Source organism: Drosophila rhopaloa, unplaced genomic scaffold, assembly GCF_018152115.1.
Source record: "Drosophila rhopaloa isolate 14029-0021.01 unplaced genomic scaffold, ASM1815211v1 contig_3, whole genome shotgun sequence".
In the NCBI taxonomy this organism is placed as follows: domain Eukaryota; kingdom Metazoa; phylum Arthropoda; class Insecta; order Diptera; family Drosophilidae; genus Drosophila; species Drosophila rhopaloa.
The window spans coordinates 17,380,025-17,406,797 of record NW_025335123.1 but is presented as its reverse complement, the minus strand read 5'-3'; the positions used below and the strand labels follow the sequence as shown (position 1 = coordinate 17,406,797).

The 26,773-nt window shown below is 39.4% G+C and overlaps 4 protein-coding genes across 4 annotated transcripts in view; 3 read left to right on the top strand and 1 right to left on the bottom strand.

Moving 5' to 3' along the window:
- The window catches only part of LOC108045248, a 54,708-nt gene extending 34,567 nt beyond the window's left edge, over window positions 1-20,141 (bottom strand). Inside the window, exons 1-4 of the mRNA XM_017124512.1 lie at window positions 20,017-20,141; window positions 16,738-18,606; window positions 15,687-16,070; window positions 14,229-14,388 (exon numbers count right to left, since the gene is read on the bottom strand). Coding sequence (XP_016980001.1) covers window positions 14,229-14,388; window positions 15,687-16,070; window positions 16,738-17,168 — 975 coding nt within the window. The 5' untranslated portion in view covers window positions 17,169-18,606; window positions 20,017-20,141. The remainder of the gene's footprint in view (window positions 1-14,228; window positions 14,389-15,686; window positions 16,071-16,737; window positions 18,607-20,016) is intronic.
- Window positions 2,070-3,395, top strand: LOC108045246 (larval cuticle protein LCP-17). The gene is made up of 3 exons (XM_017124511.2): window positions 2,070-2,436; window positions 2,999-3,208; window positions 3,269-3,395. Exons 1-3 carry the CDS (start codon window positions 2,171-2,173, stop codon window positions 3,384-3,386), a joined length of 594 nt encoding a protein of 197 aa, XP_016980000.1. The 5' UTR covers window positions 2,070-2,170; the 3' UTR covers window positions 3,387-3,395.
- A 1,308-nt stretch (window positions 20,142-21,449) lies between the features above and the next one.
- LOC108045207 lies at window positions 21,450-22,447 on the top strand. Its single transcript, XM_017124435.1, has 2 exons — window positions 21,450-21,496; window positions 22,045-22,447. The coding sequence occupies exons 1-2, from the start codon at window positions 21,491-21,493 to the stop codon at window positions 22,345-22,347; spliced, it is 309 nt and encodes a 102-aa protein (XP_016979924.1). The 5' UTR covers window positions 21,450-21,490; the 3' UTR covers window positions 22,348-22,447.
- A 2,024-nt stretch (window positions 22,448-24,471) lies between these two features.
- LOC108045278 (skin secretory protein xP2) lies at window positions 24,472-26,673 on the top strand. The gene is made up of 2 exons (XM_017124554.2): window positions 24,472-24,565; window positions 25,197-26,673. The coding sequence occupies exons 1-2, from the start codon at window positions 24,560-24,562 to the stop codon at window positions 26,532-26,534; spliced, it is 1,344 nt and encodes a 447-aa protein (XP_016980043.1). The 5' UTR covers window positions 24,472-24,559; the 3' UTR covers window positions 26,535-26,673.
- Window positions 26,674-26,773: the final 100 nt, after the last annotated feature.

Here is a 26,773-nt window from a genome sequence, read left to right as displayed (position 1 = left end):
CTTTTGATCTGGCTGTACTTAAGATGCACTCCACCACCGCCCTGGCCACTCTAAACTAAACAAAAATATTGTGTTAAAATTAACAGACACGAACCAACTAATGAATGATCTGTGCCCCAAGCATCATTAAGCATCGCAGGTTCACTTTTCACGCTTTATTTGATTAGTTCATCATTTATTATTATTAATTAATGGGGATTCGCAGCGCTCTCTGTTTATTATTAACCATTATTAAACACCCCGAACAATAACAAATTTGACGCGATTATCATCATAATTGCGGATATGGTCAGAATTCAATTTGTAGTATGTTCTGCGCTGGGAAATCCTAACAAACATAATAAGCCGCACGAAAACCAGTTTCATTTGTATTTCTATTTCGGTTTTCGCGTTCAACTGCAATCCAACATCGAGTTATGATGATGCTGCAAAAGTATTTATAAACATTAATCCCAGCTGAATGGGTTTATCGGTGGGAGAAAATGTGATACGAATAAATGAGGAAAGTAAAACTTAACTGACTCAGCTAAAAGTAGCTTAAATGAATGGTCAACCTTGAACTTATCAACCCATTAAGGACCTCCCATCGTTTTCACACCCATTTATTAACTTCAGTCAAACTGCAGAAAAAATATGATTTTTTTATTTTGTATATTTGCCATTTCAATCTGTTAAAGATAGTTTTTTGTACCTTTTTTTCTATTCGTTCACAGAAGAAAAAGGCGGAAAGAAAAGATGAAACCTAATTAAGTTCTACTGAATTTCAACATGGATCATCAACCCTGAACTCTTGAACCTTTGGCGACCGCCTGCTGTTTCAACACCTATTAATTGTCATTAGATTTATTCAGAAATCCATTGAGGATTTGGCCAAACTTTGCTACCGTTTTCAGCCCATACAACATCATCAGATCTTAATCGTCTCTGCTCTTCCCCATCATCATCATCAGTTCAACATCCACTGATCCCAATCAACATCATTATCATCATCATCAACGCCGACTTTGATGCCCCTCGAGTTGTTTTGTTAGAATAGAGCGGCGACTTTTGTTGTAATGGCCCTCGAGTGAGGGCATTTTTGGGTAGCCCCAAACACTCGAGTCAGCGAATCGCGAACCGGAACTCCGCAAAAGTGTTTTTCTCTTCGCAATCTTGGATTTTTTTATGGTTCTACCTTTAATAGCAACTGGGCGCGGAGATCATAGATTTAAAATAGAAATGCGGATCACTTTAATCCTGATATTAGAGAACTGTTCAAAAATTCTTCATTAAAATCTACAAAAATAAGGTTAGGGCTAAAAACAAATAAGGAGATATTAAACAAGCAATATATTATGACTTCACTAAGGTTCTATAATTTAACGCAGAACTTTTTATTAAAGTTATTAAAAAAATCAAAAAGTCAAGCTAATAGAAGCGGATTCAATATCACTTTAAAATATAAAATTTAATCCACAATAAAGATTTAATTGTAAATCTTTTATTCGACATTTGCCCATTTTAAGCCCGTAGTATTGAAAAAATGCATATACCTAAATCATGAGCAAATCTTGAGTGTGTTGCATTACACAAGGCAGATTTGAAACACAACCCTCAAAGGTTGACCCCTTTCCCCAACCCTTTTCACCGCCCCTGCTCTGTCGTTGCTATAATTAGTTTAGCCGCAGCATTTTGACCAAGTGCCAAGTGGCATGTACTACCAATATGCACCACTCAGCGGGTTGCAGACCAAAACCAAAACCACAGCCTCACCCACTAAAAAACCAAAACAAAAAAAAAACACAAAAGAAAGGGTGGTGCGGGCCTTGAGGGGAATTGAAAAACTATTCCGAAAAATTGTTTGCTGGTCGCGTCTGCCTTTGGCTAATTAAACGGCCAAACCAAACACAAGCGAAACAAAAAAAAAAAACAAAAATCTCAGCCAAGAAAAAAATCGGCAAAAAGGCGAAGAAGAAGTTGAACAGAAAACAATTAAAACCGAGCATGGAATGTTTGTCGGAGTATGAGTGTTTGATGGGGGGCTATAAAACCAAATCGCTCCAACGAATTCGCCAGCAGTTGCCGTTCAAGCGTTCCCAGATCGAGAATTCGCATCCATCCAGTTGAATTCTTTTTGTTTAATTTTTTTTAAGTGACCTGTGTTGATCTGTGATTTGTGAGAAGCGAGAAAATGGTGCGACCTCTGTTGACCGTTGCCGTTCTGCTCTTGGGCTTTTCCTCGGCCGTTCTGGCCGGACGTCTTAGCCAGCGGTACTTGCCCGCTCCGCAGGCCAGTCAGCTGCACTACCACGGTGTCAGCGGACAAGGACACGCTCGTCCTGGCGCAGGACATCCGGTTGCGACTGGCGGAGCCAGCTTCCAGCGCCAGCAGCAGCCACAGATTCCGATCGTGAGGAGCGACTACCAGAGCGACGCCAATGGCAACTACAACTTCGGGTGAGTTGGCAAATTTAATTATTGAAATTTTAGAGTTTCAAAATCAATAACTATTCCATATTAATTTCAATATTTTTCACTAAACAAAAAACCCAAGCGCAATTGCCATCTAAAACCACACAATACAATTGTATCTAAAGGTTCTCTTTTCTTTGGTTTTTAATATTATTCGAATATGTCCAGATGATAACCATAAAGATACATTTCATCCTTAGTTAAAAATATCCTGAATTCCTGATGGATCATTGTTTTAAGCTAGATTTTCGAACTAATCATGTTTTAATCTTATTGGTGTTATTCAAAGTAATCAAAGAACAATCGATCAAATACTATGGAACCAAAATTATTATACATGGTAAACTCAATTTCAACGAACCAAAAATGGAACTTGCAATTAAAAAAAGTGCTAGGAAACTTTTGATTTTAAGTATTAGTTTCACTCCCGACCTAAATGAAAAGATATTTGTTTTTATATTGAAATTTAAATTCATGAAGCTCTAAGGGCTTTTACGAAAAGAATCAAAATTAATAGTTTTCATTAAACCAACCCATTATTTTGCAGCTTCGACACGGGCAATGGTATCCATCGCGATGAGACCGGTGAGTTCCGCGGAGGATGGCCCCACGGATCGCTGGGAGTCCAGGGATCCTACTCCTACACCGGCGACGATGGCAAGCAGTACACGGTGAACTACAAGGCGGATAAGAACGGATTCCAGGCGGAGGGCGCCCATCTGCCCGTTTCTCCTTCGGTGCCCGCTGTCCCAGCTGGGTGAGATTCTATAACTATATGATCCCTATATTATATCACTATATTATATTGATATCTCAGTCGCAGCTCCTATGGCGCTGGTGGTGGCTATCGAGGATCGGCCTCATCCCATGTCCCAGCTCCTGCCCCGGCTACCCGATATCTGCCCCCAGGATATCGCCAGCGCAGGCACTACTGAAGGACATAATCCTTGTCGAATCAGCAATCTAATTTTTGTACTGTAAATTTCAATAAATTGATACTTTTTTTGGTAACTGTCAAATGATTTCTTTTTGGCTTAAGAAAAACTATTTTCTATTCACACTTTAGCTAATAATTATAAATATTAAAGTCAAAACGAAAGGGATTTAGTATTAAAAACCCCTTTAATACAAAAATGGGTTCTCTATTTACATCGCTATTAAATTGTCCTATAGTAATATAGATGTATATATATTTATATATATAAAAAAAAACCTCACAAAAACCACGAAAAAGGAGAAACCGCCTTTGTAGCTAATTTAAGTGAACAACTTCAGGGCCCCGCCCACAAAAAGCTGCCAAAAGAACACACGGCCACGCCTCTTCGGTGTTCGCCTCTTTTGTGGTCTTTGACTTTTGGCCAAAAAGCGAAATAAGTTCCCAATACAAACACAGAACTTTGATGGAAGGGGTGAATTAATATGCAGTTAAGCAGTTAAAGTCTGCAATCAAAACAAGCTCAATCCCTACTTTGGCCACGTTACTAACTTTTTTCGCCCTTTCATGCAAAAAGTCGCAACTTTTTGGCCATTGTCGCCTGGCATTAATCATAAAATAAAGCCAACTTTTCCCAACGTCTGAGGCTCTGTTTATTTTTGTCTCCAAGTTTGAGAAGAAAAATGACTAAGAAGAAAGGTGGGAAAAATAACATTTATATCGTTACTTAAGGTGATGGGATTTATGGTTTTCTAAGTTTTATTAGGTCTTTGAATCCGAAACCTGATTTATATTAATCTGAGTTCGGTTTGTTTCTTATAATTTAAATAATGTATTTGTATAGTTCCTTTAAACGCTCATTAAACGCTATCTGTCATTACCGCACCCAATTCCAACTTAGATCATAGCCAAATAAAATATGATTCCTTATTATTCGGAAACTTCTGGAAAAAGGAAGGAAAAACCGGCAGCAAGTGAAAAAAACGTCAAGCTCTGAGCCTTTCACAGCCTTTTCAAATGTAAATGCTCCCCGTTTTCCCACCGCTTTCCTTTATTTTCCTCTCGTTCTCCTCTTCTCTGTCAAGTTTCCTTCTCGCATTGTCTCTGAACTTTCTTCTCCGTTCTTTTTTTTCGAAATTGTTTTCGTTGATTTTTCCCCAGCTATTCTTGTGTCTTCGTCTTTTTCTAACCGTCGCTTGGTCGTTTAGCATTCGCATTCCGTTTTAGCATTAATTAAAATTACACAGAATTGCTCGGGGGCATCAGGGGGATTCCCAGAAAGGAGCAAGCGAAGGCGTGGGTGGGGGGTGAATAGGGGGAAAGGATGTTCTCATAAATTAAAGGCGCTTATGAATTTTATAAATTATTTTCCATGTTGCGGCCTCGCTTGGGAAGATGAACAATTGCCGGCTATGAGGGGAAAATGCAAAAGGAAGATGGCTAGGATACAGGGTGGTACACTAAAAACCATTTATGTTCTGGGTGTCAGGAATTAATTAATAAATCTTGTTGGGATGACAGTGTATTGTGGAGATGAACTCATAAAATGTCTTATTTTTAATTGATTTAGATTTAAAGTTAGCTTTTTTCCAAACGTTCTAAAAATACCTGTACTTTAAAAACTATTTTCATATTTCTTTTGAATTAAGAGATCGATAATTTAAGTTATTTTTGATTGTTTATTATTCAAATTTTTAGCAGAATGGCATAGCCTTTTTGTAAGTATAAGCCCTATGGTCTCTGTATTTTGTTTGAGTGTATAACGACCGGCCATTATGAACAGGCATCGTCCTGAAAACGCCCGAAAGTAGGCAGCTCTTATTGAATTTCATTAACATGTGAACTGGGTCTCCCAACTTGGGGGCGGGAAAATCAGAGGTTCTCGGGGGTGTGGCAACTGCAATCATTTGCATGCATGTCTGTGCATGTTTAACTACATTTCCACCCCCTCCACCCTCAATGAACTCACTTAATTTTATGCCAAAACAATGACACGCCATAAATTTAAACGGATTTGGCGTTGCGCCGCGAGCAAAAAAGCGAAGAAGCAACCCTTAGATGGTGGTTGGGGGTGTTTGGGTGTTCCAGAGGTGGCGTTTTAGGGGGGGGCCGGGGGTACTGACACTTGCCAGGGGCAAACACACTTTCGAACCTGTTTTAATGCCAAAGAAAATGCTAAAATCACACACAATGGCACGGGTAAACAGCGAGTGCCCTCAGGTGAAAAATTCCGCAATGGAAATAAATATTTGTCGGCGCTTAAGAACATTTTGTATAGTGTCATGTGTTTACAATATGAAAACACATAGCTTGTATCTATTTAAAATAATTTCACTTAAGAGTAGTGCTCAGATTCTTTCCTTAAATATTTAAAGTTGTTAAGAGTTAATTTAATAACTATTTAGCTGGGAAAATAAGTGTTTGAATAATGAATAATACAAATTTACTTCTTAATAATTATATATCTATATATTAAACACTTTCTCTTGAACATTTAATTTTAAAAAAGTCAATATTATCCATGGTATTCTTGATGTATTAATAGTTTTTAAAAAATTTTATACTGGCTTCAATCTCACAGATAATCTTCTTAGTTTATAGAAATGTTTTAAATTTTATGAAAACAAAGAGTTTAAAGCTTGACCCCAACTGAACTTAAGCTTGAATTTACTTCTACAACATATAGTTATAATTGCGTGCAAATCCGCACAAGGATAAATTGAGAAAAGGGAACCTTGCGTTTGTGTCAGTCAATTTCAATGTTAATCCACCTGTGTTTGGAATGGATGTGCTACGCTATGTGTGTGTTGATATTGATATGGCAGTTGCACGCACATTTTCCCCGCATTTTCCGCACTTTCCCCCCTTTTTCAGCATTTTCCCCCCCTCAGCAGTTACATTATTTAGCCTTAGCCAGAGCTTTTCCCCCTTAGCCCCACTTTTCCGACTTGGGTGAGTCATCTTCATTGGCAATGCGAGAACGTTGTTACCCGTCCCAGAGGACATCATTTTCATTAAAATTTTAATAGTCTGTGTGTGTGTTGCTCCCCCCATTCCCCTCTAAGCTCACACAGTGTGTTACATGTAATATTATAAATTTAGCAAGTTATGGAGTTAACTAAAGTGCCTTTAGCTTAACGAGGAGGAGAGTGCCAATGGCGGGGTATTTACCCCACAAACTATTTCATGGAGCTTATCGCACATTTGAAACAACTTTATAAGCAAAATAAGCCGACACTTGACCTCAAATTGGTTAAGCCTTTCACTGTAAAATTAACGTATATACAAATATAATTATATTTTTCATCCTTAAAAACGTTATTAAAAATTATTTTAAATTTTTTTATAACATATTTTTTGTTAGCAAATACTAAGTTCCATAATTATGATTGATGATTTTCCCTATTCATATATTTGCATAATTCTTTAAAGAGATGCTTAAATTTAAATTATTCCTGCTAAATATTTTTGATATTTAATTTTTGAAATGAAATGTTTTTCCACAAAAAGAAGAATTGGTAATTGAATGAATAACTATAAAACTTTGAAGGCTATAAATCTTTATGCACATGCCACTTCCGATCCCGCTAAATTCTTTTTTCCCCTTTTTCAATTCGCTTCGAGAGAAAATAAATCGAAGCGAAATGGAAAACAAGAAATTCCAATAAACTAATTTGCACAAAGCGTCGAGGAAACTTTTGGCAGCTGGTTGACGGGAGACCTTATGGACCAAAGGACGATTCAAGCCCGGCCCAATATCCTTAACCCCCTTTTAGCTTAAGCCCCACCCAATCTACTTAGCCCCCTAAACTTTGCCCAAGTATTTGCGTATGAATTTTAAGCAGCTGGAACAAATGCAGAGCCAATAAAAGGGATAAAATTGAAAAGCAGCCAGCATACATATATCCTCCGTATATATATACACATACATATATCATTTGCATATGTGTGCGTTGGCCGCAGAGGGACGCGTTAACTGGCAACGGTATTCCCCGGCCCCCAAACTCAGCGTAATTGTAACTGCTCACCCCAAACCATTGAAAAATATACAATTTCTGTACATAAAAGCGTCGAGCATCTTGTTGCATATTTGGTATAATAAATTAGCATCGCGTTTCGCATTATTGACTGGATTTTGAATAATAACACACAAAGGACCTTTCGACCCGCAGGATAAAGAAGGTGCAGCGTCAGAATCCACGGGATCCATGTAACTGAAGACCGGCGACAAATGGAGAATTCGAATGGAGCAACGGAAACCCAAGCAGGACCTCTAACAAAAGTGAACAGTTTTGCACTGCGACAAATACATTCCATTTTGTTAAAGATTTCAAATTAAATCAAGAAGAAAACTTTTCAACAATCAGCTTCAATCGTTTTTATGGTTATATATTTCTAAGCTAAACATAATTATTGTGCTTAACTATCTTATTTTAGTTTTCTATAGAACCATTTGGGAATTATAGGGGCACAGAGTAAAATCAATTATTTGTGAAATTGATTTTAAAACAACTTTTGAATAATCCAAATCAATCAATCGAATATAACCTTGCCATTCAAAGTAGCTTAATGCATGTCAACATTAAATCAATTCGTTAATCATGTTGGGGTGGTGATTTTCTCGCTGTGCATCACATATCACCAGCACAAAGGCAGTGCCATGTAATACATTCCGAATGCTGCACTGGAGGAGGCGAAGTCGGGATGTGGGGAGAATATCCTGCTGGTGTTTGGGGCGTTCACACAACTCAGCACAATTGCGCACATAAATTTAGTGCGCCAAATAATGCGGCGGGCGGAATGAAGTAAAGTGAAGTGAATGGCACACTCAAGTCAACGGCATGACGCCGCGGATTTCTCGTAACGGTGGGTACAAAATCTAAGATCAAGCTTACTTTAGTTTAAATATAGCACACAATTTCCGATTATTTAGAATGAAGAAACTAAAACATTGTAAATAACATATAAACTCTGCTGAAGATCCACTATAAAGCTTTATATCTATTATGTCATTTTAAAATGAGTCCTTTTGAAGAGTTTATATTTCTCTTAAATGATTTCAACTTATATTTCAAAGAGATATTATGTGAAACCAATTGACAAATTCCGTTGGTATAATCAAACCTTTAATATAAATTCAATTTAATAAACCATGAGCTGTTTAGCATTTGCACTTATCAAACTTTTCGTTTGTGCATAATCAGAATCAGCATGATTCCACTGTGAGGGAAAAAGCTTTTCCCCTTCTCCTTTCACCTCCCCTTTTGCGTCGTAATTTTTTGGAATTGTTAATGTTTTTTTTTTAGGTTTTTTGCGTGTACAACTTGAAATTTTTCTCATGTGTGTGGGCAGTAGTTCGCCCACTTTTCCATACATCTTGGCCCCCTTTTACCCCATTCTCCTTCCTCCTTCTTACCACCTTCTAGCCCCTTCTGTTCCCCTCCCTACCACCTTCTTTTTTCCTTCATATCCTACACATAACCCCCTTCTTTTTTGCACCTCTTTCCCATCTCGCTGGCAAACTCATTTGAATGTATTACAACAAGTTGAAAATGTTGGAGAAAACCCTCCATGCTAAAAAGCGCCCAGAACGAATGCTGCCGACATGAATTATTTAGAGCGCCAACTGGGTTGAGGGTGCACCACCCCCTTTTCCGCCCTCCCAACGCCGCCCATGTGTGTTTGATGAAATTTTCAGGAGAACTAGTGTAAGCTACGGAAGGCACCTTGAAGTCGAAGCAAGTTTGTGGAACTTAATTCGGAAATTAACTCGTTTTATTGCGACTTTTATGGAACTATCCAAGATGAAGTTTTGGTGGGAGGAGGGGGAGGGGGAGGTAAGGTGAATACTAAAGGGTGGCTACTTTCAGCTACTTAAGGTTTCCCTAGCAAGTGAGCCTTTATTTCTCGCAGATTGCTGACTGACAAGGCCATTCCACGTTATTGCCAACAATAATTCACACGCAACAAACGATGGGCGGTGGATTTGGGGGGAGGCGGAGGGGAGGGGCTCACATCCACCCACACTGGGGTGGCAATCAACAATTGTTGCATGAATAAAGCGACTAGCAGACAGGACATTGAGGCTAATGATTGCCAGCGCACACAGATCACTGAGCAATCTTTGACGGGCGGGGGGTTGTCAGTTCTAATGCTGAAAATTGTGCCATCAAAAATAATGCGGAGGCGGGTAATTTTCCCCCAAACTCCCTCGCTCCTTTCTCCCCCCCAAAAAAATATCTAGCACTTGGTGGCCCAAGATAACGCATTAGATGATGGAAATTATCCGGGACAATGGGAGGAAGCCTGTCGACAGGCCATTGTGGTTCTCATGCAACTTGAGAAAGTGGAAACTGGAGACAGGAGGAAGGGGCGAGAAAGTGGGCCAAAATAGGGGAGAAAGCGGACTTGACTTGCCGTGGGCCAGAGGTGAACATTGACAAATGAAGGTCCTCAAATGGGGCAGAAATTGAAATGAGGCAGTGCCTCCCCCGGCCAAAAAACCAGTTGGGAAATAAAAGAATAAAAAATTATTTAACCGTCTTTTCCTCATTTTATGTTGTAAAAAAAACACTTGACAGGCTTAGCCATCAGACCATCACAACGAATTTCATTTAATTTATTTTACATCCCAAGCAGTGTTGTCCCCAAAATCAATTAAAATTCAAGTTTTTAATACAGATTTTTAGAGAATTTATGCACAAGCTTTTAGAGATATACCACTTTAAAATCGGATCGGTTGAGAAAACAGATTTTTGGAGAATTAAGCCACGATCATTTAGAAGTATGCCGCTTTGAAATCGGAAGAAATTTGATAAAGTTATGGACTGTAGAAGTCCGATTGTGGGTTAACATTTTTACAAGTCACCAGAAACTTGAAAAAAATGACATGAAAATGGGTCAAAAATTTGATCAAAGGGAAAATGAAAATTTTGAATGCAGATTTTTAGAGAATAAGACCACAAGTCATAAGAGGTATGCCACTTTGAAATCGGATTAAATTTGGTAAAGTTATGGACTCCAGAAGTCCAACTGTGGGCTAACATTTTTAGAAGTCACCAGAAACTTGGAAAAAAATGACATGAAAATGGGTCAAAATTTTGATCAACCTGAAAATGAAAATTTTGAATGCAGATTTTTAGAGAATCAAATCACAAGTCTTTAGAGGTATGCCACTTTGAAATCGGATGAAATTTGGTAATGTTATGGGCTCTAGAAGTCCAACTGTGGGTTAACATTTTTACAAGTCACCAGAAACTTGAAAAAAAATGACATGAAAATGGGTCAAAATTTTGATCAACGTGAAAATGAAAATTTTGAATGCAGATTTTTAGAGAATAAGACCACAAGTCTTTAGAGGTATGCCACTTTGAAATCGGATGAAATTTGGTAAAGTTATGGACTCCAGAAGTCCAACTGTGGGCTAACATTTTTAGAAGTCACCAGAAACTTGGAAAAAAATGACATGAAAATGGGTCAAAATTTTGATCAACGTGAAAATGAAAATTTTGAATGCAGATTTTTAGAGAATCAAATCACAAGTCATAAGAGGTATGCCACTTTGAAATCGGATGAAATTTGATACAGTTATGGACTCTAGAAGTCCAACTGTGGGTTAACATTTTTACAAATCACCAGAAACTTGGAAAAAAATGACATGAAAATGGGTCAAAAATTTGATCAACGGGAAAATGAAAATTTTGAATGCAGATTTTCAGAGAATTAAGCCACAAGTCATAAGAGGTATGCCACTTTGAAATCGGATTTCTATGAGAAAAGTTATGTTCTTAAAAGTACAGGTTTTAGGCCATTTTTCTGCAAAGCCATTTGTCGATCATAAAAAATGTGAAAAATCTAATAAATCTAATCTACAAACCAAGTTTTGAACGCAGGTTTTTTCGGAAATTAAATAAATTGCGAAAGAAACTGTAAGCCGATTACCTTCATGTTTAGGTCAATCTAATTTGAATAAAGTTCAATCAAAGTCAAATTTAATTCCCAAAAGATAAGCTACCCAACCCTCAAAACCTTTTGATAAGGTGTTTTCTGCCATGGAAACAATTTGGAAGGTGTTTTTTTCTTTTTGATTGGGTTGAACTACTTAAAGTGCCAAGAAAATTTTCAAGTTCCATTTGTTTCTCCTTCCTGTTCGTTATATTTTACCATGAGTTTTTCTTCGTTTTTTCTGCATTATTCTGTTGTTCCACTCATATTAGGGGAAATCGAATTGACAACGACAGCCACAAGTGGTTGGGTTTCTTGGGAGTGGCATGAGTCGGGGAAACATCGAGGGACTCCATCTCAAACTCCGAAGCCTGATTAGTGAGAGTGCCCCTCACGTCAGCGTTGTCACTGGGCACCTTGGGGTGCATAAATCCAAATCCCAGCCCAACGGATTGCCGGATCCGTCTGCCACACACCTGATAAATTCATCAAAATCCGGAAACCTCAGCAGTCGCATCGAGAATTGCAGTTTGCTGAGCCAGAGGAGTTGGAAAAGTGTGGTTTACCCTTTCTTTTTTGGTGTATTTCGGGATTAATTCTAAAGTTTGGGATTAATTCATTGGGTTTTTACTTTAAGCAACATACAATTTATATTCATTATATACAAAAAACATTTCTCGTTTTTCAGTAATGTATGTAATATATTTAGCAGCGTCTTAATTTTATTGTTAACCTTGTTTTCTGTAAAAAATAGCTCTTTAAACATTATTACGATTTTATTCTGTTTTATTTGTTGTATAGCAGATAAGATAGTTATATTCTAAGAAAGTTTTCGAATAAAATTTTTAATTCTTTATAAGTTATGTAAAACAATTTGTAACAAAATACTTTGAAACACTTAATCCAATGATTTTCTAGAGTATTACCACTTCCACCACAATGGTGAAACATCTCTGCCATCCAACTTGTCCTGCTTATTTATTTATCGAGCGAACTGCGGCAGGTGAGGCAAAGTTTTGGATTGGACTTCCGCTTTTGGATTGGGTTTCGGTTTGGCCAGGGGCTCACTGTCCACGCGGCTTATCGAATCGGACAACTGACAGTTGTTCAAGCTCGCAGGAGCCACTACCAGGATGGAGGGATGGATGGATGGATGGATGGATGGATGGACGGATGGATTGGAGGTTTCACGGGAGGATGGGAATGATGATGAGGCAGCGAGACGGCGATTTGAAGAGCTCTGCAGACAGAAGCCGCAGCGTACTTAGACAACGTTTGCCAGCTGATAAATGGTTGCCTGTCACTTAGCCGCGTTCTTGATGGAGTACTAAGCCAAACATCCATTCAACCACCCACACCCCACCCAGTCCACCCACCCAAACCACCCATTTAACCCACACGCGGCCCACCAGACAAAGTCCCCCGGAGGCGTGCTAAAAAATAAAACAAAGTTGAAGTTCCCCAAACGAGAAATCGCATTAGCGAGCCTGAGGTTGAGGCTGGATTTCAGATTGAGTTCGTGGCCAGAGCCTGGATTTAAAGTTGAGGTGGAGATTGAGTGGCCGCCGGGCAAGTTCTGGATAAAGTTTAATTTTTCAAAATACCTAAAATGCTTTTCTCAAGTTTTTACATAAAAAGACTTTATTCATACAAAAACCTAACACCACCATAGGAAAACGAGTTCATAGCTCTTACTTTTACCATATTGTTTCGTATTTCACAGATTATGTTGGCATTCGGTGGGCCAATATAATAAACTTTATTTTCCAAAAAAATTTCAAAGTTATTTTATTTTTCCCAGATTTTTCAAAGTAATTTCCAAAACAGGTTCATTGTATTTAAAATAACTTTAAAATATGGAAGACTTATTTAATACACTACACAATTTGCGGGCGTAAGAAATTCCATTTTCTAAAAGTAATTTAGTTAATTGATTTACAAGTGTCCAACTGCTGCCGCCCGAGGCTCTCTTTTTTTTTGTAGCCTTATTAAGCAGCGACTTTAATTGTGTTTAAATATTAATTAAGCTTGGCCCGAGGTCCTGCCCACTTGCTGCATCCTCTGTCGCCGCCAGGTTCAATTTCAATTTAACTTTGTTATCGGCTGTGGCTCCCTGGGGCCTGAACATTTTCGGCTGCCAAATCAAATTCGACGCCCAATTAAAATTCAATTTGTTGCGCGCCATTAATTAGATTCTCCTCCACATGCCCCGCCCCCTTCGGAAAAAAGAAAGCCCCAATGATGAATTGCGGGGATGGGGATGGGTAAGGGTATGGGGATGCAGGAGGAGATTGAACCTTCTTCTAATAGCAACGAACGCCACCTGAGACTTGGCTCCCCGTCCATTATTATTCTATTACCCACCCAGCCATCTTTATGCAATTCCGACCACATCCATTGATGAGTCTAGCCACCACCTGCAGCGATGGGCGGCCCCACTAATTAGTGTGGCCGACGCTGCTGGTGATGCTGCTTTTCCTTCGGACATTTCAATTAGGTGTAATCTATGCGCATAAATTGACGGGGCATGTGCAACACGTGGTGTTCGCCGCAGCACTCAAAAAAACACTTCCAAGTTCAAGATCAGTACAAAAATAGTTTGAAAAGGTTTGATTCTGATATAGTAATAACATCTCCTTTACATTTTAGAATCTAAACTAAGGCTTTATGCTGAGAAATGAGATACTTTGACTTCAATCCAAAAGCTTAAGGAAATGTATAGTTCTTTTTATAAATCAAGTCTTAATTGCAATCTTACCAAATAATTCAATATAAATGTAGTCGGTTTTTAGAATTATTTTCGATTCCCCAGCTTTCTTAATGCCTTTAATAAATACCTTAATCGATATTTTATTTTCTCTGTGTAGCGCCCCTGGACTAATCATTTGGCATGACTCACCTGCTTCTGCAACGTGTTGGAAAGCTCCTCCAGGCACTCCTTCCGCTCGAATCGCTCGAACTTGAAGCTATTGGAGCGGTACAGTTCGTTGTCCTCCCGCCGACGATTGCGGCACAGGCGGCGGGTGATTATGTTGCCACCACTGCCACTAAGCCGAGGACTGCAAGAGAGTAATCAAATTGGTTAGGATTAGTGGAGAGAGTCCTGATTATATAGTTTTATTTCATTAGATTTATTTTATAACATTTATTAATTCATTTGTCCTTTTTGTGTTCATAAATGTATACTTAATATATGTTTACCACTTCCTAACTAGTTTGAGTATATGTGTTCCTCATATTTGAAATAAGTATGTAAGCCATTGCTAATTGAAGTCCACGGATACTGGGTACTGTAGTTTCATTTTTGTCGGGCGCCATCAATTTGATTTCTCTGATGACAGGGGCTTTCCCCAATCCACCCAACACATTAACCCTTCGAAAAAAAAGGATGTACAAAAGAGAATTACACCCAACCAACCGCATGGGCGGTTGAATAGTGGGCGGGTCACATCGGAGCTCGTTAGCTGGCGCTTCATTAAAATTTCACACATTCGGCGGTAAAGAAAGCTCTGCTCCATTTACCTTATTATGCACGTCCTCCGATGTCTGATGTTGGCTTAAAGCCTCAAAAAGTTAAGCTTACCGCCCAGTGGAACGGCGACCCACTTTGCATTCGGGTTCGTTCAACGCCCGCGGCCACTTCAATGGCTTAAAACTCAGTTGCAACCAACTCCACCGAAGCCACAACAAAAACAAATGAAAAACTTTGGGAGGGCGGAAGAAAAGGGTACAAAAAAAATATGATGGAAAATACGGAAAAATGTTTAAAGGAGAAAAGGGAAAGGGACAAAAATAGGAGGCAACCCGGTGAGAACTCTGCGGCAAACAAAAGCACAAGCCACTGGAGCAGACTCAAGTGGCAGCCACTTGGGCACTCCAACTCACTGGAGCTCCAGTTGCAACTCCACTTGCAAACTGCACTCACAAAAAGTAGTGCGCATAAGGTGCTCTCGATTTTTGCAAAGCGAAAAGCCTTAAATGCTTTAATATCAAAGATTAATATTAAAGATTAATAAACCAAAAATCTCTATACATTTATTAATTGTTGAAGTAAAAAAACATATATCAAAAATGATTCTAAAAGTATTTTCATCCTTGGATTTCTGGATTCAAAATATATTGTAGACACTTTTAAATGATAAACTTCTATATGTTTATTTGGCACATTCATAAATTATCATCCAACAAATCAGAATCTTTAGGTTTTTCTGCTGTGATTAACCACTTTAACATTGTTCTAATGTTTTAAAATATATATATACCCATGGAGCATCAATTATTTCACGAACTTCCCAAATTGTTTTTAACTATTTAATCGAGAAAGGATTTTTTTGTTCAGTGCAGCAGTGCTACTCACCCGCAGGGCTTGCAGTGCGTCATGTGCAGGTCCCAGTTGAGATGGAAGTTGAACATGCGCAACTTGGCCACCGCCCGCTGTCGCAGCGAGATGTCCGGCTGTCCTCCAGATCCAGATCCGGCTCCACCTCCTCCTCCACCGCCACCGCCACCACCCCCCGAAGCACCGCCCGAAGTGGATGCCTGTCCGGGCCCAGATCCTCCAGATGGTGCCAGCGGCGCAGCTCGCTGGGGATTCGGATACATCATCACTGTGCCACTGGGCGCCGAAGTGGCGAACAGACGTCGCGATGAGCCACCGCCTCCGCCGGAAACGCCCCCGCCATGATGGTGGCTAGGGCGATAGTGCTGGTGCTCTTTCAGGGTGTAAAAGCCGCCCGAGGAACTGTAATGGAAAGCGAGTCAAGGCCTCGTTAGAGTCTCCGCCGAGAACAATGGAAATAAAGCAAAACACAATGTTCGGAGGTGCTGGAGATATCTCTAAAGAAATAAGTGTCCAAATATTTGGTTTTGACATTCAGATAATTTTAATTTGGTAAAATGTGTCAATAATAAAGTTCACTATAAGTAAAATAAGACAGTCTGTCAGTGGTGTTTGGAAAAAGATATTCTTATTCATACCTCGAAAATGTCAAATAAAAATATTTACAAACTGACACCTCTGCTTTTGCTTCAAAAATGTTTAAATGTTATAACTTATGACGTAAAAAGCTATGATATTGTAGTTTTAAACATCTAAAAATAAATATTTGTGTGAAAATTCATAAAATACGTATTTTTTGGGATTTTAGGATTTAAAAACAATTAAAAATGATCAAACTTTAAAAAATGTACATTTACCGGAGGTGCCAGAACGCACTTGAGTTTTGAAGTCACTCGTAAAAGTAACTAAAAGTATGCAATGAAAAACGAAGTCTTTCGGAATTAAATGTTATATACATTTATTGCACTCTTTTAGACACATTTGTATTAAAACCTTAGTGATTTCTGAGGCACCCTAGCACATCGCAGACTTTTTTTTAGATTTTAAACCCTTAGGCATTAGAACTTACGACATATTATCGCCGCCGGGATCGCCGACGCAACTGGTGACTCCCATTCCGCCGCCACGTCGCGGTCTGCTCTTCCGCCGGCGGCGCCTCCTGCGCTCCGAGGATGCGGTGCGCGTTTGCAGGACATGTTGGCTGAGCGACTTGTTGCACCCGCCCCCGCTGCTGGCCAGCCGCCTCCCGGTGGCATTGCTGCCGCCGGTGGCCGTGATGGATCCACCGCCGGCGGCCAATCCCTGCACGGCAACCACCAGCTGGCCATCGCCAAAGCCACCAGCCGAGCTAATGGTGTCGGTGGATTGGGGCGTGGCTGCAGTGGCTCCAACGGGGGCACCACCACCGGTGGCTGCCTCACCACCCGGTAACTGCTGTGGTTGTTGCGATTTGTTGGTGTTGCGCAAACTGTGGTTCACTTTTCGCCACATGCGCTCCATCTTGAAGAATCTCCTCGATTCGTTTTGGTGGTTTGATGCTGGTGTTGGATTTTTTTACCAAGTGGTTGTTGAATTTCTTTGTTAGCTTATTAACTTTGCCATTCCTTTATTTTTTTATTTATTTTAAAATTAATTTTATTTATTGTTAATTTAATTAACAATTTTATTAAGTTAATGACACAAGCGCTCCATTTTGGCGAATCCTTTGCCGTTGACTTATGTAGGATATTGTTGTTAAGCGGTTGTTGATTATATTCGATCTCTTATTTCAGTTTCCATTACATTTTATTTATATGTAAAAAATACTTTTTTTTATGGTCAAAGATTAAGGATTTGATCAATCTGTCTTTAATAGTTTGTTTTTCTAAATTGTTGTTAAAATTACTTGTTGATATTTCCAAAAATCTTTTGCCAAAAGATTGTTGATTAATTTGTATATATTAACTAATTGTACAATTAATTGTGTTTATGTAGATTTGAAAAATATCAATAATATAAAATGGCTTATAAGTATTTTCGTTTGCTATAAACGCTAGCGTGAATGGTATAAATTTATGGAAGCCGTAAGTAGATCTAACATTTATTAAAATTTGTGCTTTTTGGTTATTCGAATAGTTGTTTTGTAATGCTTGATTGGTTTGTTATGAGAGTTTTAGTTTTAGTGCGAGTTGGAATGTTTGTCACTTTTAGTTGTTGTTTACGTTTAACCTGAACTATACCTATAGATTTAAAGATGATAATCTTCGTTAGCACATCGTTTAGAGTTTTTTGTCATACATTTTTGGAATAGCAACATGATTTTTTTTGGAAAGTTGTTACGTTTCAGCATTTGCGTGGAAGTTTTTAGTATTCGTCTATATATCAGTAAGTTGTAATCCTATTCGTTGTTGAAGTTGTTGTTGTTTTTTAGTCATCATTATATTGTTATTATTGTAGTTTAATGCTGTATGTTAGTCGTCTTACTTTTCGATTGTGGTTGCCGTTAGTTGTTACTAAAAAGTTTTTCTGTTTGATTTATATTCGGGGCTGTAGTTGTTGTTTTTGGTTGTGCTTTTAGTTTGTTATCAAATGGTATTTATCCTTTTTTGGGTTTCCTTTTACTATGGGAAATTCAGCTAGCTACGAAGTTTGGTTGCTCTGCTATATTTATTTTTTTTTGCCACATTCCTTCGTCTTCTGATTTTTTTCTTCCGGTTTGCCGGCCTTCAAGTTTTCTTCCTCTTTACTGTTGTTGTTAACTTATTGTTTGTAGGCGGCAGTGTTTAGTTGTTGTTGGTGTTGTTCGATTGGCTTTCATCTGGTTTACCTTGGATCTCACATCTCCCACAAATATGTACACAAAAGGACACTCGTTCGATTATACAAAAAAAGCTACTCAGCAGGAACTATGCATTGTTGTTGTTGTTCTTATTTCGATTGTTGTTGCTGTAGTTGTTGTCTGCGGATAGCGGAAGTGGAAAACAAAGAATATGAAATTGAGTGTAGAACTCTTCCACATGTGTGTATGTGTGTATTTGAGTTCCTGATTGTGTGTAATTGTGTGGGTGAGTGGCCTGCACTTTTAGGTTAAGCACGCGCTTCACTCATTTTTTTTTATTTGTTTTATTTGATGCCTAAGCCGCTCTATTTCTATGCCTTTGTTGCTGTTGTTGTTTTTTCACATTGCACTTGTGAATGAATGACGAATTTTTTCCACCGCCACTCGCTCACTCACTCTCTCTCTCTCTGTGTTGCCCACTCTCTCCCCCTTTTGCTTACACTCACAAGAGTTTTTTTCCGTTATCAGCACACTTGGAAGGACTTTTTATGATAGCACATTTTTTCCATTTTACCAACTAATTTTGCACTCAATTTGTGTAATTTTGCGTTAGTTATTTGCCAAGCAGCGTGGAAAATACACTTATTAAGTTCTGCGAATTCCACAACTACAACGCAGTTGTTGTCGCGTTGTCAGGTTGTTGCTATTGCTTTTGTTGTTGTTAGCGCCTGGCTGGCTGCTGGCACGTTGAGTCAACATCATTTTAGTTCACCCGAAAAAAAGACAAAAAAAACAGGGACACTGTCTCTCTGCACGGTGGGACATATGTAGTTTCACATTCAAGTTTGAAATTTATGTTACCAAAACAAATAATAAACAAGCTTTTTTAAACCTGTATAAAGTGCAATTTAAATATTTTGCTAATAAGGCTAAAGTAAATCTAAGGAATTAATATAAATATATATTTAAGTCAATTTTAATATAACTATACACACCATTTTTTTTTAAATCTTAAAACAATTGAAGAAAATATTGTAAATTACAATTGGATGTTGTAAAATATAGTAAAAAATATTTTAATTAAAAAAATAAAAAAATTGTTTCTAAATTAATGTACATTAAATCCCTTTATAATGCAGATAAACTTCATCAACACGTACATAAATCAGTTAGAAGAGAACCAGTAATATTAGATCTGTTCAGGGTATCGAATATATTTACTCATACTAAATGTTTTAATTTCGGGTAACCAAAAGACGGAACTTCCAATGCCCACTGTGCAAGTCAAAGAGCGAGAAAACAGGATAGCGGAAGAGCTGGAGAGAGTGCGCTCTTGCCGCTAAGAATGTGGATGTAGTTGTGCGTGGGCGCAAGCCAAGTTACGGTATCCAGTGCTTTTGCGACTGTATTCGTAGCCGTGTCCTGTGTATAACACAAACACATTGCGCTGCAAAGGAATCCAGAGAGAGAGCGAGAGATTGCGAAATTGAGAGAGGAAAGTGCCTGCTTAACCGTTTTGATACATTTTGTTGCCTATATTTTTGGGCCATCACACAAACACACTCAAACACTTAAAGAAAATTGAAATACCGTTTTAAAATTGGCGAACACACTGGTTAATTGGCTAACGGTTAACAATTAAGGGTCAATCGGAATCCAAGGGAATCCACATTTTTTATCACACGAGAGCAGAGCAGAGGCCGCTGCCCGTTTATTGGCAACGCGCACGCACAAATAACGGAGCCACTATGTCGAAAGCAGCGGTGAAAGCAGCAGCGGCTGTGAAAGCAGCGACGCCGGCAGCAGCAGCAGGAGCAGCTGAGAGCCGAGGACACGAAGCGACAGCAAAAGAAGGATTCACTCCCGAAGCCCCAATGAAGGCTCAACCTCTCGGCTCTCGGTGTGTGGGTGCAGGTCGTTAAAATGTAAACATTGGAGACATCTTGCCGGGCTAAAAGAGCGAGAAAAAGCCGGAGAGAGAGCTCTCTCGCAGGCTGATTGCGCAGCAAAGCGACACCTATTGTGCGTTTCCGGAAACCTAAGAACACGCTTATCGCATCCTTTATCGATAAATCGTTTGGAAAAACAAGACAAAGAGGGTCCTTTAGTAGTATCTACTGAGGGAAAAACCAAATTTACAATAATTTAGATCAAGAAAAGCAGCTAAATGGTTGAACAATGTAAATGCGAGGCCTAGCAAATCGCATTACCATGGTAAGAAAAGGGGAGAAAACAATGAAAGGCAAGCTAAATTGATAGATCAAAATCAAACTTGAATTCTGTAGCTTGGACAACCAACCAATAGAGGGCGTTTCGGTAGTATCAACTTAGAAGAACAACAAATGACAATCAAAAAAGAATATCAGCTTAAAAACTAAATCAACAAACTTACAATAAAAAGCCCAAAAATTGATTTTAATACAAATTTCATACCAAAACCAAACTACAATTCACAAACAAAAATAGTGTTATAAGAAATTCAAAACAAAAAGCGCGAAGAGCAAAAGCAAACCAAATTTCTGCGCGCTTTTGGTGTTGAGGAAGCATTGCTGGATTTTACATAAATTTGAATAGTTTTTGGTGAACCAAAAAGCATAATAGGGCGTGGACAATAGGTCATAAATTAAGTTTAGCCAAAATAGAAAAAAGCTAAGAAAAATAACACACATTGAACCATAATAAACCCACAACATTTAAGAAGCAATCAATTCATCAACGTTGCGGAAATTCGAATATGCCGGGTGAGATGATCACCTGTCGCAGGAGGAACAAGTTCTCATTGTTCTGGCCATTTGAAAGGCGTCTCCAATAAGTTATGACTCCACACGCGTTGTTCGATCATCTCGGGTAAATATCAATGATAATGGCACGCCAATATCTAGACAATTAAACGGACCCAGCACAAATTTGCATCCGTATACGTTCTTTTTTGGTCAGTTTTATTGGTCTACTTCCAAGATTCTGGGCGGTTCGAGTATATAAGACTCCGTAACGGCCAACAGATCAACAAAAATCATCCAGCCTTCAAGCTAAACTAACAAAAAAAAGAACCCAGCTTAGAAAAATGAAGGTGAGTGAAGCTAAAAAGGATACAGGATAAAGGATACCTAAGACTGAAACGTGCAAACAAACAGATATGATGAAATAACACCTAAGTTTTTTTTTAATTTTTTTTTTCGTGTCAAAAATGTGTGAAAAAAAGTGAAAAAATGATTTTTGGCGATAAAAGCCAAAGTGATTCCTAAATTGTTAAAAAATGAAAAAGAGTATTTGAACACTCACCCGAAAACCGTAACGCATAAGCTAAGAAAAAGGTTTTAAATTGAGAAATCGTATGGAATTCTGCAATTGAAATCTTATCTTAGCCTACAATGAAGACGAGAATCAAGACTAATTCGAAAATTAAGATACCTAAATTCGGATATTATTAATAATAGGCGGAATAAATGTCAACATTATGATTTTTCTAAAACTATATGATTAAAACTGTACAAATGGAGTCAGATAGCCTATTCTTGGTTATTATTATTAATAATTCACATCCAAATGGCAGATCTTCATCGTTAAATCCCAAAGAAAAAGATATAATATTATTGATGATACCTCCTCCTTTCGCAGTTCTTCATCGCCAGCCTCCTGATCGCCGCCTTCGTGGCCCTCGCCCAGAGCAGTGTGATCCACGGATCTGCCTTGACCTACGGCCCCGTGGCCTCCATTCCGGTGGTGCGCACTGTGCCCGTGGTGCGCAGTGTTCCAGTGGTGCGCAGTGTTCCAGTGGTGCGTCATGTGCCGGTGGTGCGTCATGTGCCCGTCGTCGAGTCCGTCCAGGTGGTGCAGCCATCCGTGCTCCGTGTTGGACACGCCGCCGTCTACGATGCTCCTCTTGTCCAATCCTACGGCGGCTGGTTGAAGCAGAAGTAGACGATCCATGCAATATTAAACTCTGAATAAAACAAAAATAAATAACTAAATCTATGACTTAATAATTCAATTATTTCTGATACTGCTGAAGATACTACAAATAGTAGTATTTGCACTGTAATAACAATTTATAGATCTGGAAAACTATAAGATAATAGCAGATAATCATATTCTCAATGTGATACAAGTTAAAGAACTTGATAATTAACCTTAAACTAAAAAAATTGTACTGTTCCGCTTTTCTTTTTCTTTTTTTTACCTTGGTAAGTTAAACATATAATACACCGAATAAATAACTAATTTGACGTGGCTATGAGGAGATTGATAGGTTGCTCAACAAAGAAAATGGGATGGTTAAGGTTAAAGTGGGATGATTTATAAAGTAATAAAAAGTAAACGAAAACATTTTGTAGCAAAGTTAGGCATTTTATAAATAATAACCAGCTATTTATAAATATGAAAGCTATTATCCAAATATAAAATGAAAATCGCAATGAAAACTTGAGTGAAACTTGTTTCGAGATTAAAGAGCCACTAATATATTCACCGATTGCTGCATTCCAAGCATAGAGCAATTAACAAGCCATAATAAACCGAGACACAAGATCATAATCACGATTAGTGGAGAGTGAGTTTAGCAATCTCTGAATGTTTCTGTTTCGAGCCCTTGATTTCCCACACTTGTTTTAGGGCATGTAATCTGCTCTGCCCACAGAAATCTGAGGTGTATTTGGGTACAGTTTTAATATACCCAATTAGGGTACACTTTACAAGCTATATTAGCTAACTAATGTTGGTGTACCTTAATATAGACGTTAGTAAATCATGGGTATATATTTAATAAACCATAAAATCAATAATAGTTACTATGCAATGATTATGTTTTAATAGATCTAATAAAGGTACGCTATATAAACTAACTAAGGTTGCTTTAATTTAAAAGAGATTTAAATATATTTGAGTAACAAATACTATGAAAATATTTATTGAATATACCCCAAAATCAAGAGTAACTTAGCAATGATTATATTATTAATTTTTACTATTAATCACTTTTATACAAATCTAGACTTCATAATATATTATAATATAATAAGTATAACTGCAAGTACCTTAAACTATGGATATCTTATTGAATATATTCCATATATTTATGCATCGATAACAAGTGAATTGATTATTTAACTTAATAAACCTTTCTTTTTTGAATTTGTGTAAAACAATATTAAAGTGTTCTTAATGATGAGCATAAAAACTAGAATTACTTTCCATGAGTTAGGTAAAGGGACAAGTTCTTTAAATAAGTGATAACTTTAAGTGATCTATTGATATATGTTGGTAATACTTAGTAAGTACTTCAAATGTGCCTAGTTCGGTCGTCATCACTGATCCGCCCCGTTGGCCAATTTACAACGTCTTATGCTTATTGGGCCGACATAATGCGTTTTACATGGCCCAACGATGCGACTGGGACTTGCATAATCCACTGACCACCACATAGCCCTCATCAATGACGAGCCAGTTGACAACAGATTCCGATTCACCTTGAAATCGCCGGATGGGTTGGGTTCGGTTTTCGCTTTGGTTTATGACAGACTGCCGGCCGCCTTATGAAGCAACCACTCCGCGGCGCTCGTGTATGCAAATGACATCAAAATACATTTAAAAAAAACAAAAAAAAAAACCGAAAATGAAAACGAAAACCTAAACCTAAACCTAAAACATAAGAGGCCAAGAAATATGAAAGCCGCATTTGGCTTATCACTAGCAGAGCGTCTCATTTTCATGCTAATTGTGGGAGCCCGAGCCCCTTTCGGAATTTCGGAAATGCAGCGGTGGTGAGGCCGGCGAAGACTTGACGAAACTGAAAACCGGATGATGGCTGGCAAATGAAAAGAAACCGATATATAATATTATATTCCGAAATTCCAAGCCGAACCGAAATGGCAATAGAAGAACTTCGTTGGGTGCGCCCAGCATCGGGTGAAAATGAAAACGAAAGCCCATCATGATGATGATGATGATGATGATGATGGTTATGGTTATGGGTGGTTTGGAAATGTTAATGAAACGTCTTTTGTTCGCCAATGATGGCTTGCATCGTATAAAAGACTAGGGCTCCGATCGATCGGACATCAGTCGCTGCTCATCGGCACTCAAGGCGTTTTTTTTTGGAATTGGTATCATCGCATCAAGTGAAAAAGTAGTCAGCATGAAGGTGAGCTGCTCAAAATATCCTGTGCCCTTACAAAAAAGAAAACTAAAAAAGTGAAAAGAAACCCTAAAGAAAATATCAAAGCTTGTGATCTTTTTTTTTTATTTTTTTTTTGGCTTAAAAAAGTGATACTACATTTCCCATTTTTAAACACAAAAATTAAACAGTGATACTACATTTTCATATTTTTTTGTAACAAAATTTAAGGAGTGACTAAAATGATTAAGCTCAATAAATATATTTCAACAATTTAAAGTTCTGTCAAAACAAAGGATTTAAGGAATAAACACAAAACCATTTGGAAAACATAACATTTTAAAACAGTCGATCCTAAATAATTTATTTGGTTTTTAGTTAAAATAATTAACTTCTGACTTGTTTAAACCGTAGGATATTTGCCTAAACAGTAATATCAAAGGCCTTAAATTATAATTAATCTGAAAATGTTTATATTCGATGGTAGCTTTAAAGGATCCAAAAAACCTTTTAAAAAGTAGTGAACAAATCCCTTTTGGTACATATTTCAAATGGCTAGTTCTTTTCTTGCCTTATATAAATAATTAAATATTTTGTATTTCTATCTGCATTATATATTGTGTATTATTTTACTAATATTTTACTATTATCCTTGCAGGTCTTCGTTTGCATGTGTGCTCTGTTCGCTGTGGCCAACGCCGGATTCCTGGGACTCCTTGGAGGAGGCGGTGGTGGTGGAGGTGGTGGCGGTGGTGCCAACCTGAAGGCCGGCATCAGCCTGGGCGGAAATGGAGGAGGTGGTGGCAATGGAGGCGGCGGCGGCGGCGGCGGTGGTGGCTACCACGGCGGTCATGGACCAAGTGGCCCAGTCCAGGTGGTCAAGGTGATCCACCAGCAGGGCGGTGGCGGCTACTCCTCCGGCGGCGGTGGCTACTCCTCTGGCGGTGGCTACTCCTCCGGCGGCTATGGAGGTGGCTACGCCTACGAAGCTGCTCCCCAGGTCTTCAAGGTGAAGGTCATCTCTGGTGGAGGCGGCGGACATGGACCCGCCCCCGGTCCCGTTTACCTGCCCCCCGTTGGTCCCGCCCCCTCCTCCGTGAAGGTCATCAAGATCCTGCAGGAATCCGCCCCCATTGTGAGTGCCCCACTGGTCGAGAGTGCCCCGCAGATTGTGAAGGTGGTGAATGTGGCATCCGGACCCGTGGCTGGACCCTCCTTCATTGGCGGCTCCTCATCCGGCGGTGGTGGCGTCTCCCAGGTCATCAAGGTGGTCCATGAGAGCGGAATCTCGTCGGGTGGTTACTCTGGCGGTGGATACGCTGGTGGATACACTGGTGGCTACTCTGCTGGAGGATACGGCGGCGGTTACTCCTCGGGTGGCGCCACCAAGGTGGTGCGTGTGATCCATGAGCACTCCGCTCCGGCTGCCGGACCCGCCTATGCCCCCATCGATGTGCCCGGACCAGTGGCTGCTCCAGTGGCTTCCTACCTGCCTCCCCAGGAGATCGCTGCCCCAGCTCCAGCTCCGGTTTATGCTGCTCCAGCTCCAGCTCCGGTTTACGCTGCTCCTGCTCCAGTTTACTCTGCTCCAGCTCCCGCTCCAGTTTACTCTGCTCCTGCACCTGCTCCAGTTTACTCTGCTCCAGCTCCCGCTCCAGTGTACTCCGCACCTGCTCCTGCTCCAGTGTACTCCGCACCAGCTCCCGCTCCAGTTTACTCCGCACCTGCTCCCGCTCCAGTGTACTCCGCTCCTGCACCTGCTCCAGTTTACTCCGCACCTGCTCCCGCTCCAGTGTACTCCGCTCCTGCTCCCGCTCCAGTTTATGCCGAGCCAGCGTACTCCGCACCTGCTCCTGCCCCCGTCTATTCCGCCCCAGCTCCCGCTCCCGTCCTGAGCCTGCCTCATCCCGCTCCGGCGCCCGTTTTCGCACCAGAGGAGCAGGGCCTGCCCATCGGCCACGCCCCCGCCCAGACTTACGGCCCACCGGGATACTAGATGCACCCGTCCATTCGGAGGACCTTCCTGCTAACTACATCGAGAGCATTCTACCATTCCTACACAACGCCATGAGTTAATTTAAGACATTTTTTTTATCACACATTTTTTTGTTAGACAATATATGAAGAAAACCAAAAAAAAAAGATTTCGTTTTTATTGAACAATTTTAGACTGATCAGTGGTTATAAATAACTTCAACCTGGTTTACAAAATTTAAAAAAAAAAAAATAGGATGA

Coding starts and splice junctions, on each gene's coding strand:
- LOC108045246 (XM_017124511.2), top strand. CDS start 2,171: ATGGTGCGACCTCTGTTGACCGTTGCCGTTCTGCTCTTGGGCTTTTCC. Junction 2,437..2,998: donor AATGGCAACTACAACTTCGG/GTGAGTTGGCAA, acceptor ATTATTTTGCAG/CTTCGACACGGGCAATGGTA. Junction 3,209..3,268: donor GTGCCCGCTGTCCCAGCTGG/GTGAGATTCTAT, acceptor TTGATATCTCAG/TCGCAGCTCCTATGGCGCTG.